This window comes from Triticum urartu, chromosome 5 (genome assembly GCF_003073215.2).
Source record: "Triticum urartu cultivar G1812 chromosome 5, Tu2.1, whole genome shotgun sequence".
Classification (NCBI taxonomy): domain Eukaryota; kingdom Viridiplantae; phylum Streptophyta; class Magnoliopsida; order Poales; family Poaceae; genus Triticum; species Triticum urartu.
Window position 1 is genome coordinate 34,748,997 of NC_053026.1, and position 16,637 is coordinate 34,765,633.

Below are 16,637 nucleotides of genomic sequence, written 5' to 3' on the forward strand. Positions count from 1 at the left end.
CACTTAGCCTATTATTAGCTCGCCATCCAAATCGATTGAGGATAGCCTATGCTACCGTCTCTCAACGGTTGCATCCAATAACCAAAAGCTTCCTGAAATCCGCATGAATGAGTAAGGACCACATACGGATCAAAGTTGTAACTCTGTAGATAACCTGCAAAAAATTGATGAATTGTGTCTCATTAAAAATCATATCATTTCTAGTGTTCCATATAGCCCAAAATAACGCACATACTCATATCCGAATATGTTTAGCTAAGTGTACGTCCACTCCATTAAGCCACGTCTCAAATAACGTGCTTATGCTCCTTGGAGGTTGAATGTTAAAGGCTATATGAATTGATCGCCATAATAATTTGCAAGAGGACATTCGAGAAAGAGGTGTTTAATCGTTTCATTTTGATCACAAAAACAACACCTAGATTTTCCAACCCAATTCCTTTTTGCCAAGTTATCTTTGGTTAAAATAACCTCTTTATGGACAAACCACATAAATATTTTAATGCGAAGCGGAACTTTAATCTTCCAAATATACAACGACCTCGACAATGGCCTGGAGTCAATTAGGTCCTAATACATGGATTTCATTGAGAAGATTCCATTCGTGGTTAACTTCCAGCGAATTGTATCCACTTGATTAGATAGGTGAACCTCCATCAACCTACGAACCATGTGCAACCAAGCATTCCAACGTTCCCCTACTAGGGATCTCCTAAATTGGATATTAAACGGTATCGAATTTAATACTGCGACAACATAATCCTCCTTATGTTGCATAATATTATATAAGGATGAAAATTGCAAAGCCGAAGGCGTCTCCCCTAACCATGTATCCTCCCAAAATCGAGTAGTATTACCATTATCAATGTATGCAAGACAGGAAAATGAGGACATAATACTTGTGGTTAGCTCGGATGGTACTAGCCGTGGTGCTTGCTATTTTGGTCCTTCGTTCTTCATAGTTTTCATTTGTGTCCCTGTCGTGCAGTAGCTTCATGTACTTATGGAAAAGCAGCTTGCTGGAACGTATAATTTAAGCAGATGATTCACGCTCTCACTTCTCTGTGTGCTTGTCATTTGGACGCAGAACTTGCCCTTGAGATATGATTTTGCCCATTTTCCCCAGACATCGAAAATCTATGTTGAGTATGGATGCTTCCATACGGCGTATCTGCCGAGCCGGTTGTCTCAAGCCCTTCCGAATTCATCTATCTGTCAGCATGTGATTCACAATCTTGTAAAAGTCTGCCCTGAACTGACTCCCTTACGTGTACACTGTACAGCGCCCCAGATTCTCCTTGGCTTTCTTCAGGACGTGCCATTTGTACTCGATGTTAGTGTGTCTTGATAGCTAACTCCATTGCACGGCACTGATCTGTACATCGAATAACATGGTCCATCAGTTACGCACACAAACAGGCTGCTACAGAAATAGAGAACCCAACACGAACTCTGCATCAAACAGTTCCAAAAAAGAAACTCTGCATCAATAACACTGAAAAATCATGTCCTCTCTGATGTACTACAAGGTCAGATCGGGAACACCCCTGCACATATATAGATCAACATATGCATTGCCGACGGAGAAATGACCTCCGAATCCATCCTGGTGCCTGTGGGTCGTCTTTTCCCGTCTATTGGCCAGACGCGCTGCCGCTGTCGACCTAGGACGTCCGACGTGACATCACCACACCACGGTGGTCAATTGGAGGCGTTTTTATAAGGGCATTTTGTAAACGCCTCAAAATGTTGCTTTAAGGTGGTATTATAGAAAAACGCCTCGGATGATTCAGCTTTGGAGGCATTTTTCAGTAATGCCTCAGATTGATAGAGATTTTGAGGCGACTTTGAAAAACGCCTTCTAATCTTTCAGGGCGACTATGGGGCTGTTGCAGCGCTGGCGGTGGGCAGAGACCTTGAATGGCGAGGTAGGATGGTCGCTCGGACTTGAAGATGCGGCAAGCTAGCCACCATTGTGCGGTGCGGTGAGAGCATCTGGACAAGGTGCTGCATATCAAAGATTTTGTTTGCAACGATCCAGCGACAACGAGGCTCTTGTAAATTAAAAATTTAAACGCTGAGTTGATGGAAAAAATACAGAAAATACAGCCGAAGACGACGGCTCGCCAGAGTCGCCCATCTACTTTTCGTTAGAGAAAATACAGGACAGCCGATGATGACGGCTCGCCGGAGCCGCGCATGCTTCTCATTAGAGAAAATACAGGCGCCGATGATGGCATGTCTGAGTCGTCCATCCGCTTCGCTACTTGTCTGAAACCAAATTACAGTCGGGGCGCTAATGAAATTTCATCAATAGACGTATTGGCTCAGCATCAGTCGGAGATGTGGACAGAAACGATGTCTAGTTAATTTAGTTAAAAGTCAAATTTAGTACTCCAACAAGGGGAGAGATACAAAGAAACATAGTTTAAACAAATCCAGTGGTACGGGAGAGATGCAAACACAATTCAGTAGTACCCAACAAAGCTAGGAGAGAGATCCAAACATAACTCGACACAACAAATGAACACGCAAATACATCCACTAATCATCAGCGGATGAACTTCGCGTTGTAACGCTTTGTGAGCAGACGGGGTAACACTGTCTTGAGCTGCAAATCGACTCGGCCGATAATTTCCTCTCTCCAGTTGCCCTGTCACACAGTTTTTAGGTTATTAGTCAATCACCCTAATGAAAAGACCATAGTTTTGCATAGAAAGACTTCTACCTGTGTAAATCTCTTGAAATGCTGGTGGTAATGCGCCGTTACCACACTTGAGAAATGTAAAGCTCCGAATACATTTTGTGAGAAGCCGCTAGGGTGCTGCACCAAATCATCATCACTGGAACTCATAATACTCGGCCTCATAACTTGTCGTACTTGATAGGCAATTATGCTCTTTAACGTTGGGTCAAAGTTTGAAGCAACTTGTTTCCAGTTAGCTCCAGGGTCAGCATTTGCTCGCAGCCAATTTCTTTGATTATCGGTAGGTATCTCTGAATGGAATTTGTGGTACATGAGCTGCCGCCTATGAGGCGAAAGGAGGACAGGGTGGCCCAAGACATCTCCAACTCTAATTGACAATCATTAATTATAATTTGTAAGACAAATATATTAAAGTCAGCAAAAGAACAAACATACTATTCTAGTATGGTTTAGAATTATACCCTACTGTTTGATACCCGAGAAGATCAATAAAATCTAGCAACTCATCATCCTCCCATCTGCTGTGAATCGCGTTCTTTATCATCTCGCCAAACGCAACCCGAAGTGGCCTCATGTTGTTTTCTCCCGCCAGCCTCGTACGAGTGCGCAATGGGTCGATTTTTATTCTATCATCAATCATATGCTAGCTCGCAGGATTGGCCAATTCAACCGATGTAGACCCTGCACTCCAAATCTTCTCAATGGCCAGGTACGCAGTCCTGTATAAATGATAAACACATCTGGTAAGCTCTACCAACCTGGATCAATATAGACATCACACTAACAGCTACAACTCAACTTGTGTGCGGTACACAAAGATGCTGCAGTCATCACATAAATATCACACACACAAACTATGATGCTGTCTTGGCCCTTAGTAACTAGCAGAAAAAACAACAAATACAGTTCAGTAAGAAATAGAGCAAAATATAAAGGAAGCAACTTTATTTATGCAAATGATTGAAGTAATTTCAGTTAGAAGATATGAGCAAAAATATAAAGCAAGTAACGGCAGAGCTCGACGTTAAGAGAAGAAACCATGAATGGAAGATATTAGGCCTTCCGGACCAAAAAGCAAGGCTATGTGCATTCGCGGACAGATGCTGTCAGTGGCAACCTTATAACACAGCAACTTCACTAAAACAGAAGGCGCGTGTATTCAGTGATTTTGTAGTGTACATGTTGGTGCTATTGTAATAGTATGCTGTATGAGGACTCAAGTGCAAAAGTATAAATAAATAAAGGGGCTGCGGTCCAGGGGAGACAGTTAACTTTCCCCATTTTCTACTTGGTTATCAGAGCTATCTTCTTCTCTACCCAGATCAGCCCTCAAAACACTAGCCACCACCTTGCTCTTCCGAGCACCACAACTCCACCACCAGCCGCTCCTGCAAGGAAAGACACGTCTTTCAGCGAGTGGAGCAGCTCCTTGCTGCGCCGCCTCATAGGCGGACGCAGGTCACTGCGGCACCGCCTTGTAGGCAGGCTTAGGTGCACTTGGTGTTGCAGCAGCAATGTGCTAAATCAGACAAGACCTGCTGGAGATAATTCCTAGTGTGCTATTTTTTCAGTTCCTGGTCTAGAGGAAGAGTTTTTTTTTTTTGCGGGGAAGGTCTAGAGGAAGTGTTGCCCTGGTCCAGATCAAAAGGAAGAAGGATTTGATTAGAGAAGAGGTCTGGTCTGTGTAGATGATGGATGTGGAGATGCTGAGTGGATACTGAGATTTGATGTGTTAAGGGTTGTACTGGCTGTAGAGTAAATGTAATACACTGCAGCATATCCTGCTGAGCCCCCGCGCTGGCGCCGGCAGAACCCTAGCCTCGGAGACAACAACCACCACCACTACTGCTCACCCATCCCTCTTGGCACCCTCAACACCATTTCCTCTCCACCTCTGATGCCTCCAGGAGCGTGAGCAGGCAAGCAGCTGTAGCACAAGGGTGAGGCAGGTGGGGGTAGTGAAGGAGGGCCCGGCAAGGAGAAGAGGCGGCACCGGAGGGCGCGTCGGGTGGCGCCGGCAGGGAAGGAGGTGTTGCAGCATGCGGGAGGGGACTAATTTACCAGGTGCCGTGATGCCCCTTCTCCACTCTTTTTAGAGATCTAGCGTGGATGGTTTCTTTGAAGAGATTTGCAAGTTTGCGCACATGAATAATGGCAACACTCTTAAGGAGATTTGCTAGTTTAACTTTGTGCCTGGAAACTGTACTGCAACTTATTTATAAGGGAAAGTATTTCAGCCCTTGTGTAAAACATTTGATTCCTTGTGTAGACATGATGGGCATATCTAGTCCTGCAAGTATTTGCACCTCATTCTATACTCATATTCTGATTGATTTTGTCATTAATCTAGACATGCTGCACTAGTACTATTGCATTTATTTTTGTGCATCTGCATGTCGGTCAAGTATGGTGTGTGCATGCATGTCCTGAAGATTTCATCTCAACCGTCAAGTCATAATCAAGAACATTTTTCTATCTGAATTGTATTGGTAATACTGAACATTTGACAGGTCTTGCCTGAACATGTGAATAGCACAAAATGTGACATTGGATCTTATGTTCTTTCAGAATAGGAAACTTGGGAGTGTTCCTTCTCTGTCAAACTCTGGCAGACTGCTTGTGGGGAGATAAATGGGACACATCAGTACAGCAAAAAATTGTTCAAGTAGAAAAGAAGGATATTCGAGAGCGTCATGTTTGTTGTTTGCAGGTAAATCTATTTTGCCTATCGCAATAAAATCTTCTTTTTCATTATTGAATATAAAGATCAACCAAAATTGCTGTCACATTTTCTTCCAGCATCTTTAAACAAGTTCTTTCTAGTATTATTCTTGACATGATCTGAATATATGTGAATTAGCCCCTTCTTTTCGTGGCATGTATATTAGTCCATATACACAGAATGTTGAAACTATAACACATTTCAGATGTTCAATACTTAGCTAGCAATTAATATGCAACTGATAGAATACTGCTCTATATGTACATTTTTTGTTCCTCTACGACTGCTTAACAAGGTAGTGGCTTTACAACTTTGTTTACATTGCCAGCCCTCAGAGTGGACGTTCTGGACAAGGCGGCATGATAGATGATACGTGCTACCTAACCATGCATATTTGTATCGGGATGTGTGCCATATTCATTTTTCCATGCTTAGAATTGGCCAAAATCCCGGAAAACAATATCATCCTGACAAGCAGCAGACTAGGTGAGGCAGAATTGAATAGGGTGGTGGGCGTTGGTTGGGTGTAAATTGTTCCATGCATTCATTGGCCAATGCTGTTGGCGGTAAAAGAGAAGGCACAATCATTCAGTAAAATCACTAGTGGCAATTAGCTATATTCCAGTGATTTGGGAGAGTAAACAATTTTTTTGGCATATTAGGAGGGACAAGCTTGTAGTTACCAAAGATTACAATAACAAAAATAGCTACCACTGTTTACTAAGGTTGAGTTTGTTGCATATTAACAAGCTACTTAGTGCTCAACCCAAAAAGGTGGTGTTGTATAATGGCAGAACAACACCGGGAAAAGAAAAAATAATAAACCATAGAAGAGATGCATGTGGTGATAACTGAGGTGAGCTCCCAGTGCATAAATAGACCAGTAAAAAAAGCAAAGTGCTATGAGTATGGTTATTACAATGCCATATCATCAACTGCTGGCTTATTCTAGGCGTCATGTTCTAAATTGGCAATTCGTTTTTTTCAGTTTGTAGGAGGATTTGACACAGAGACGATGGATGCACTTGAGGGGCCCAGGAACCTTGTTCATGTCAGGAACGGTACACAGTAAGAAGGCAATTTATTGCTGCATGATGTGTAGAATTTGGTAGTTTATGATCCTATGTGTATGTGCTCTCGAATACATGCAAGCCTGGCTGGTTCAGATATATACTATATATGGTTGCTGCTTATACGATGTTCGGTAGGAGTGTTTGTCAAGGTGTTGCTTACAGTATAAATGATTCTCAACCCACTCCAGCAAATGAATTCCACCCATGTATATGCTCTGAGTTTAGTTCGGTTGGATGGGAAAATAGAGTTAGTTTGGCTATGTATGGGCTGAAAAAAAAACATACCTGATCAACTGCTGCACTTCAACAGGGATAGATGTCCTTTTGTCTGATGGTTGTTTGCTCGTTAACCAACCGGTCAGAGAAGAATTAATAATCGAAGTAAATCCGCAGACGACTTCAGATATCTGGGTATTGAAGCCTCCAACAAAGGGTTTTAGAATTCCAATATGATTCAGCGTTGTTGAACTTCTCACCATCGTATCCTCTACACTCACCCACTGATTTGCTGCCTCGACTAGAAACATAGCTTCCCTTGAATTAGTGTTATCTCGAGCCTTGATACCTTGTATCATTCCCCCCTCGAAGGAAAGATCTTCCCTATTGCTTCCATGAAAGATGTGCCCATGTTTCCATCCTTGTTGGTTACTGTACTTGCGGAACTTATACAAGTCAATGGAAGTACCCCGGTTCATGTACAGGTGGTTTACATGGGTTTCAGAAGCCTCCACGATGGCTGACAAACCATCCTACACTTGCACCAAAATGATATATTGTTACAATGATGTTTAGATATTAAATAAAGAAATGATCCAATGATTCACTAGAGGGAAGGGAACATCAAAATTCATGTTGATGAAAGTTCAAAGTGACGACGATAAGGAAGAATTAACTTCACATAAAACAATCAATTATCAAAACTGCATGTAGACAATTAAAAATGTAAATTGATGAGTTACAGAAACAATCACAATGCACATATATTGATCACTGACGGGACATTACAAAACAGAAGTGTGAAGAGAGAATTGTTAGGGGCGCTTACATGATCCGCCTGCATTGCTTGGCCCTGATCCATTGCTTGTTGAAAATACTCAGATCACCTCGGGTCACTGCATTGTCTCATCAAAGTCAGTGAGAGCGAGGGAGAGGCATGCCATTCAGCCCACAATGAACAAATCATGATTCAGGTTGATAACAATTACTCCCTCTGTTTTTATTTAGTTCGCGTATTAGCTTTGGTCAAAGTCAAGCTTTGTAAACTTTGACCAAATTTATAGACAAAAATATTAGCATATATAGTAACAAATCAATACTACTAGATTCATTGTTGAATGTACTTCCATATCATGTAGATTTGTTATGGTAAATATTTATACTCTTTTCTATAAACTTGGTCAAACATTAGGAAGTTTGACTTTGGTCAACCCTAATATGCAGAGTAAATAAAAACGGAGGGAGTACTAAAGAAAGCATAATGCAGATCTATCTACAAAAATAAAAAAGGGAAGAATGATGGGATGAACACACACACCTGTCCCCTTGTTTCTCTCCTCCAAGCGGCAGAAAAATGTGTCAATCCTTCCTCCTTGTCCAAACTGAGCAAAAGAAGAGATTAGTAAGTCCAAAAATCACCATGAATCACACAAGTTGGACGCGATCAGTGAAAGCTAGTCAATCGAATACACCAACTAAAAATTGCTCATCTAGGTCAGTCAACATTTCTAAATTACCTGTCCAGTTGTACAGGAGCCATGTCCATTAATCAAAAACATTACTACCATGATGACAGACAATAACAAAGGGATCGAGAACAAACACATGTAGGGTTAAAGTACACCAAGAACAGATTAAAGTAGATGATGACACATCAAGTATTCAGGCATGGGCAGTGATAAATAAATTAACCTCTCAATGATCTGTTGTTAAATCCTGAGTTCGCGCAGGGAATTAACTAAGAGTGAAACTCATAAGCACTTTTTTTTTGGAATCAGAGGGGAAAACATATGATTTCACTAAAATGAATGCTATCATCTACATTACACTCGTGTCATCTTGTTGGCGTGGAACAGATTCAAAGACAACTTTGATGCTAACCCGTACGTCCTGAATATGGGAGCAGATCGGGAGAAACTGACTGTGATGGCGGCGCTGGGGCGTGGGGGGAGAAGAAGAGAGAGCCAAGTTTCGGCTTTCGGGAGTTACCTCGATCTTCTTGCGCTGCAGGGCGTAGGGGGGACCGGGGGAGGCGCCGCGCGAGCGAGTTCGGAGGCCGGCCGCGCCGCCACACAGCACACACAGCCACAGGAGGGAATCCCTAGGATTTTTAGGGTTGTTCGAGATTCTATATGTACAGTACATACACGCCAAACAGGCCGCAACCCCAATAGCTCTCGCCTCGCTGGGTCGCTCGAGGGATTTGGCGCCGGGACCTCCTGTCCTCTGTATACCGTTTAAAATAATTTCGTTTCTTCTTTTTTCTACTTTAATAATTTGATATTTCGAAAAAGTTCCAAATTATTTTTTTGCGGAAAAAAATCATGATTTTGAAAAAATGTTCTTCTATTCAAAAAATGTTATGAACTTGAAATTTTTTTTCAAAAAATGTTTATCAATTACAAAAAAGTTTTCTGATTCAAAAAATATTCATGCATTTCAAAAATGTTCATCAAAACTAAAAAATAGTGAATTAGAAAAGAATTGTGAATTTGTAAAAATGTTCAAAAAATGTTTGTCGATTCGAAAAATGTTCGTCGATTAAAACCAATGTGCACGGGTTTCAAACGTTCACAATTTCAAAAAAGAATTGTGAATTTGTAAAAATGTGCATAGATTCGAAAAAATAGGAATAAAAAATAGAACAGTAAAAGAAAAAAATAACGTAAAAGAGAAGGAAAAAAACCAAAAAAGGGAAACAAAAGAAAAATAATAAGAAAAAACAAAAACTGGTGACGCCTTTGCCCCAAAAGAGGACCGGACGTTGTAGGAGGTATGCGCTAGGTCGCTAACGAGCGATTTACCCGTTGAAAGCACATTTGCTCCCTTGATGGTTTTGATAATTCATGTCAACATACATTTGTTGGACTAACGTTTTCATCTAGTATATTTAGGAGAAGTTCAACATAGGCCTGGCAATGACATGTGATTGTGGACACCTGAAGCTATAAAGGACAAGCATTGGCAAAAACTTCAAGACTCGGCATTTCTGGTTTAGTGATCAAATATCACATTGAGTCCATACGAAAGTCAATACTATTAAAAGGGGATGAGATTTTGATCATGAGTTATTTGCTCAAAGTGCTTGAAGATATTGAACCCTCAACCACTTCCCCACATTCCATTTGTCCAAATTCCCTAAGTCTATCTTGGTCCCACAAAACCATTCTTATCCGGGCCCATTGAGACATCCATGACAGCAGCCACACCTAAACCCTAGTAACTCGATGGCACCGAGATGACATTCGGTCCCACTGAAGTGCATGTGCCAAGTTTCAGTAACCTATTTGTTTCACTTTGGAATCTCCGCGTGAAGTAGAAGCGAGGAATTACTTAGGTCATCACACTTCGGTGCCTCCGAGCGAAGCCATTCAGTCCCATCGAAACGCCTAACGTATGAATCTTTTGCACTACACGGGGCCTTCGAGATTATAATCGGTTCCACCGAGTTGGGCATAAAGTGAGTAACGGCTAGAATCTTGGTGAAGACTATATATACCCTCCACCACCACTTGATACGTCTCCAACGTATCTATAATTTTTTATTGTTCCACACTATTATATTATCTATCTTGGATGTTTTATATGCATTAATGTGCTATTTTATATCATTTTTTGGGACTAGCCCATTAACCTAGTGCCCAGTGCCAGTTAATGTTTTTCCTTGTTTTTGTCTTTTACAGAAAATAAATCCCAAATGGAGTCCAAACGAAACAAATTTTTTTGAGGATTTTTCTTAGACTAGAAGACAACCACGAAGATTCGGGAGGAGGCCAGGAGAGCCACGAGTGGGCCACAAGTTCACAGGGCGCGCCCCGGGGGGCGCCCTGCAAGCTTGTGGGCCCCTCAGGACTCCACTAACCCTAATCTCAGCTCCATTAATACCCAAATATTCCTCGTATACCATAGGACACACCAAAAATACTTTTCCGCCGTCGCAAGCTTCTGTTCTCGTGAGATCCCATCTTGGGGCCCTTTTCGGTACTCTGCCGAATGGGGATTCGATCATGGAGGGCTTCTACACCAACCTTGCTGCCCTACTGATGATGTGTGAGTAGTTTTCCACAGACCTACGGGCCCATAGCTAGTAGCTAGATGGCTTCTTCTCTCTCTTGGATCTTCAATACAATGTTCTCCTCGATGTTCTAGGAGTTCTATTCGATGTAATCTTCTTTTGCGGTGCGTTTGTTGAGATCCGATGAATTGTGGATTTATGATCAGATTATCTATGAATATTATTTGAGTCTTCTCTGAACTCTTTTATGCCTGATTAAGGTGGCTTTGTATTTCTCTCCGATCTATTGATTTGGTTTGGCCAACTAGATTGATCTATATTGCAATGGGAGAGGTGCTTTGTTTTGGGTTCAATCTTGCGATGTCCTCACCCAGTGACAGTAGGGGTAGCGAGGCACATATTTGTATTGTTGCCATTAAGGATAAAAAGATGGGTTTTTTTTTACCATATTGATTGGATCTATCCCTCTATATCATGTCATCTTGCTTAAGGCGTTACTCCGTTCTTTTTAACTTAATACACTATATGCATGCTGGATAGCGGTCGATGTGTGGAGTAATAGTAGTAGATGCAGGCAGGAGTCGGTCTACTTGTCACAGACGTGATGCCTATATTCAAGATCATTGCCTTAGATATCGTCATAACTTTGCGCTTTTCTATCAATTGCTCAACAGTAATTTGTTTACCCATTGTATGCTTTCTTCAAGAGAGAAGCCTCTAGTAAAAACTATGCCCCCCCGGGTCTATTTCTCATCATATATTTTCAAATCTATAAAACCAAAAATACAAAACACCTTTCTGCAATTTATTTACTTTTATTTACTTTTATTTATCTTTTATACCTATCTCTATCAGATATCATCATTGCAATTAACCGTGAAGGGATTGACAACCCCTTTTTCGTGCTGGGTGCAAGTATTTCTTTGTTTGTGTAGGTGCAACTATTGGAGAGTTGTGTGTACCTTCTACTGCATTGATACCTTGGTTCTTAACTGAGGGAAATACTTATCTCTACTTTGCTGCATCGCTCTTTCCTCTTCAAGAGAAAAACCAACGCAAGCTCAAGAAGTAGCACCACTCACTCTTAGTGAGAACAACCAGGACGAAACTACACTTCCCGTATTCGCTTTCTAAGAGAGAACCACCTACACTTGTGTTGAGATCAAGGCATTCCGATCCAACCATTTGAACCTTGATTTCTAGCCTCCCGAAGTTGCTTTCCACTCCAATCCTTCCCCTACCCAAGCCAAATCTGTGAGAGAGTGATTGAGTGTTGAGGAGACTATCTTTTGAAGAACAAGAGCAAGGAGTTCATCATCAACAATAACATCTATTATCTTTTGGAGAGTGGTGTCTCCTAGATTGGTTAAGTGTCACTTGGGTGCCTCCAAGATCATGAGGAGTTTAACTAAAGAGTTTGTAAGGGTAAGGAGATAGCCTACTTCATGAAGATCTACCCCGAGTGAGACTAGTTCTTCGTGGGCATAGGCCATGGTGGAATAGACAAGGCTGCTTCTTCATGGACTCGCGCAGCCGTTACACTTCATGGGTTGAAGTCTTCATTAATGTGGATGTACGATAGCACAACCTATCGGAACCATGCCAAAAACCACAATCTCTTCATTGCGTTTGATCTTCCTATCTCTACCCCCTTTACTTTCCTTGCACTTGCATGTTGTACTATTTATGTTGCCCTATCTCTAGATATGCATGTGTAGAAAATATTGTTTGCAACTTAACTTGTGTAAAAATCTGCCTAAATATCAAGAAAAAAAACTGCACCTTTGGATCATTAAGTGTCCGTTCACCCCCACCCCTCTAGACCTATCTCTCAATTCTACAATTGGTATCAGAGCTTTGGTCTCCATTGCTTTGGCATTAATCACCATTGGAGAAAGATGTATGTGCCTACTTTGGGGAGTCTTAGATGTAGAGTGCCCATTCTTAATGGAGAGTACTATAACTTTTGGAGAGATGAAATGCTTGATATCTTTGATGAATTTAATTTGAGCAAGTATATTCGTAGCCAATATGTGCCTCCCATTGATCCCTTGCACCCCACTCATGAAGAGGAAATTGACATGCTTTGTAATCTTAGAGCCGTCAATCTTATCATTAGAGGATTACCTAAAGTTGTGCTTGTTTGTATGAAAAACTTTGAGTGCGCCTATACTTTATGGAAAGATTTGTTAAAACGCTATCCCAATTATTCTCTGAAGAATCTTGATGAAATTCTTCGTACGACCATTGCTTTTCATAAGATGAAGTCTGGTGATCCTAAATTTGATTCTTGTAAGTGCATCTAGTGCCACCCCTAGTTGGTTTTGGAGTATTGATGACAAACCTAGTTGAGGGACTAATGTGTTTGTGAGAATTGCAGGATAACACGGGTAGAAGTCCCACATTGATTCGGTTTTCCTAACAGAGATGACCCCTAAAAATGTATGAAGACATTGATGTCAAAGGTGGTATATGAAGATATTCACATCGAAGACTATGACAAGAGAAGACATCGCTTGAAGCCTATGGAACTCGAAGACTTAGATCTTTCGTAGTTCTTTTTCTTCTTTGTTGAGTCATAGGAACCACCGTACTGTTAAGTGGGGTCCAAGAGAACCAGTCAGAATGACTGAAGTGATGCTTAACCAAAACCTATGTCTTCGAGTGAAGACTATGAGAGCGAATCTTGTCCAGAGTCGGACAAGTCAGCTTTGCTTGTAGCCCAAGTAAAGTTGCCGTGTGAGTTTGAAATCTGACCGTTGGAACACGTGTCAGTTCCTTAGTGACCCAGGGTCATTTCGGACAAATCAGGTCGGGTTGCCTAGTGGCTATAAATAGCCCACCCCCTACAACCATAAACGGTTGGCTGCTCAGAGTTAGTGCATGGCTTTTGTCGTTTGAGAGCAACCCACCTCGAAGCCTTTGAGAGAGAATTCCTTGCGAGGATAAAGCCCTAACCACCCAGAGCCAAAGAGAGTTAGGCATCACTTAAGTCTTCTTGTCTGTGTGATCTGAAGACTTATTACACTTGAGGACTGTGAATCCTCCAGCCGGTTAGGCGTCGCGTTCTGAGCATCCAAGAGACATTGTGGATCGCCGGTGAACGAAGTCTGTGAAGTTTTGGGAGTCTCCCTTGAAGACTTACCAGAGTGATTGGGCGAGGTCTGTGTGACCTTAGCTCAAGGGGAATACGGTGAGGACTGGGTGTCCTGAGCTGCGTGTTCAGGACTGGGTGTCCGGGACTGTGTGTCCTCAGGTTTAAATACCTAGCCGCCCTAACCAGACGTACAGTTGTCACAGCAACTAGAACTGGTCCAACAAATCATTGTCTTCAACAAGTCACTGGTTTCATCCTTCCCTTTCCTTTACTTACTGTTGGTCCTTGTGAAGTCATTGTATGATTGCACTATCTTTTATCTTCACTGAGTGACTGCGTGTTCTATTTGGCTTCATAATATCTTCCTACCTGATCCTTACTACCTAGCTACTATTAGTTATTGTGGTTTCACTTCATTGAATACTTGACTATGGTTTGCCTAGTGTAGTCTACCTTCCGCTGCATGGTAATAGGTTTATTTCTATCGTTTGTCTTCAAAACTTCCATGTTTTGAAGACTTTCATAAAAATCGCCTATTCACCCCCCCTCTAGTTCGATATAACGCACTTTCAATTGGTATCAGAGCAAGGTGTACTCCCTTGTTCTGTGTGATTCGGTTTAACCACCTGGAGTTTTAGCTATGTCGACTGCAGGGATAATTAAAGTCTCCGCTGCGTGCCCCGTCTTTGATGGAACTGAATATCCCTAATGGAAGAATAAGATGCGCATGCATCTTGAAGCCATTGACGTCGACCTATGGTATGTCGTCAAGAACGGCGTTCCCAAGGCTGGAGAAGGTGTCACTGCCGCTGACGTCAAGAAGTTCGTTCAACTGGACTCTACTGCCAAGAATATCATCTGTGGTCATCTGACCAAAGGACAGTATGGCCGCGTGAGTGCTTTGGAAACATCTAAGCTAGTCTGGGACTGGCTCTCCAAGGTCAACGAAGGCGTCTCAACCCAGAGAGATCAGAGAATCAGTGTCCTTCGCAACCTCTTCAACCGCTTCAAGAGAAATGACAATGAGAATGTCCAGCTCACGTTTGATCGACTCACTGACATCACAAATGAGCTTCAAGCCCTCGGTGCCACTGAGATCACCAAGCATGAAGTCGTCAAGACACTCCTGAGATCACTTGACAGTTCATTTGACACCCTAGCCCTGATGATTCAAGAACGTCCTGATTTCAAGACACTCGATCCATCTGACATACTTGAGAGGCTCAACACACATGAGTTTCAGCTTTCTGAGAAAAGAGATATTTACGGTCCCAACTATGGGCGAACTCGTGCCTTGAAGGCAAAAGCTGTCTCCTCATCTAAAGAAGAATTTGACAGCAGTTCTGATGACCCTGAAGACATTGGAAAGGAACTTGCTATGCTTGTGAAGAAGTTCCAAAAATTCACCAAGAAGAAAGGCTTCAGAAAGTCTTCACGGTCAAGCTCAAGGAATGATGAAGCTTCTGCTCATGACTACAAGAAGAAAACATGCCACAAGTGCAAGAAAACTGGCCACTTCATCTCTGAGTGTCCGCAGTGGGACAATGAGAACAAAAAGAAGAAGAAGAGCAACGAATATGACTCTGACGACAAGAAGAAGAAGAAATACTCAAAGTCTTCTTCCAAGTCTTCCTCAAAGTCTTCATCACACAAGAAGAGCTCATCTGGCAAGGCACGTGCGTTTGTTGGCAAGGAAATGGATTCAGAAGAGGAGTCCGCTTCTGAGGAGGCGGAGGTGGAGTCTGAGGAGGAGTCCGATTCTGGCGTTGCAAGTCTGGCTACAGCATACGTTGCCAAGTCCATCTTCAACACTGAAGATAATGACTTCATCACCGACACCGATGCAAATGACAAGGACTACTCCGCTCCTACCTACTGCTTCATGGCACGTGGTGCCAAGGTAAACACACGCGCTACTCACTATCAAACATCTAGTGAAGATGACTTTGATTGTGGTTCAAGACCCAGCTACAAAACACTTGCTAAAATTGCAACTGAACAACAGAAATCTATGGAACATATTCAAAAACTGTTAGACAAAAGCGATGATTTGTTAGGCGCTGAAATGACTCGATCTGAGTCCTTAATTGAAGACATAAAAAATCTTCATGTTAAGTATGAGGAACTTGAAAGTCGTCATGAAACCCTCTCAACAACTCATGAAAAGCTTTCCTATGATTATCTTCAAAGGAAGCAAGATCTTGAGAAATTGAGAGCGGCTCATGAAGATCTTCAAAAGGAAAACGAGTCACTTCGCGCCGAACAGATCAGTTCCGCTCAGGAAGGATTTGAACCACCATGTCTTAAATGCATTGAGCGTGATAATGCTACTTCTGTTGCTGAATGTTCTACTACTGCTACTGTTGCAATATCTTCAACGGTTGATGTGGTAACTAACCCCTCTATTGAGGATACCACTGCTATTGCTGATGAGAATGCTAGGTTGAAGACATTGCTTGAAACAGGGATGTACAAAAGTCTTAAAGGGCATCCGACACTATGTGATGTCCTCAAAAGGCAGATTCTGAACCGAAACCCGAGGAAAGAGGGTGTTGGGTTCGTAAGGAAAATGAATGCTGATGGCTCTTACTGGAAACCTGAGCAATACCCCAAAACCACATGGGTTGCTGCAAAGGAACCTTCAGCAGATCCATCCAATCTATCTGGCTTCACTTGCGCTAACCCCATTGTCATTGATGAATCCTTTGATGCAAACTATAAACTGTTTAAGAATCAGAATGGTGAAGTGTTTGCCAGGTATATTGGTACTAACTGTAGGAATGGGCCGCCTATGAAGAAGATCTGGG

At 42.1% G+C, this 16,637-nt stretch overlaps 1 protein-coding gene across 5 annotated transcripts; it reads right to left on the reverse strand.

The window, feature by feature from the left end:
• Window positions 1-2,346: 2,346 nt before the first annotated feature.
• LOC125507730 lies at window positions 2,347-8,891 on the reverse strand. Of its 5 annotated transcripts, XR_007282950.1 has the most exons (8): window positions 8,708-8,885; window positions 8,037-8,100; window positions 7,548-7,614; window positions 6,788-7,251; window positions 3,507-3,588; window positions 3,169-3,426; window positions 2,729-3,074; window positions 2,347-2,653 (listed from the first exon to the last, which is right to left on the reverse strand). XR_007282950.1 is itself a non-coding variant. In XM_048672218.1 (5 exons), the coding sequence occupies exons 3-5, from the start codon at window positions 7,578-7,580 to the stop codon at window positions 3,975-3,977; spliced, it is 618 nt and encodes a 205-aa protein (XP_048528175.1). In that variant the 5' UTR covers window positions 7,581-7,614; window positions 8,037-8,100; window positions 8,708-8,891; the 3' UTR covers window positions 3,595-3,974. The 5 variants fall into 5 exon arrangements, 1 of the variants encoding a protein (XP_048528175.1); XR_007282951.1 differs by lacking the exon at window positions 3,507-3,588 and having other exon boundaries at window positions 7,000-7,251; window positions 8,708-8,881; XR_007282949.1 differs by lacking the exon at window positions 3,507-3,588 and having other exon boundaries at window positions 8,708-8,877.
• Window positions 8,892-16,637: the final 7,746 nt, after the last annotated feature.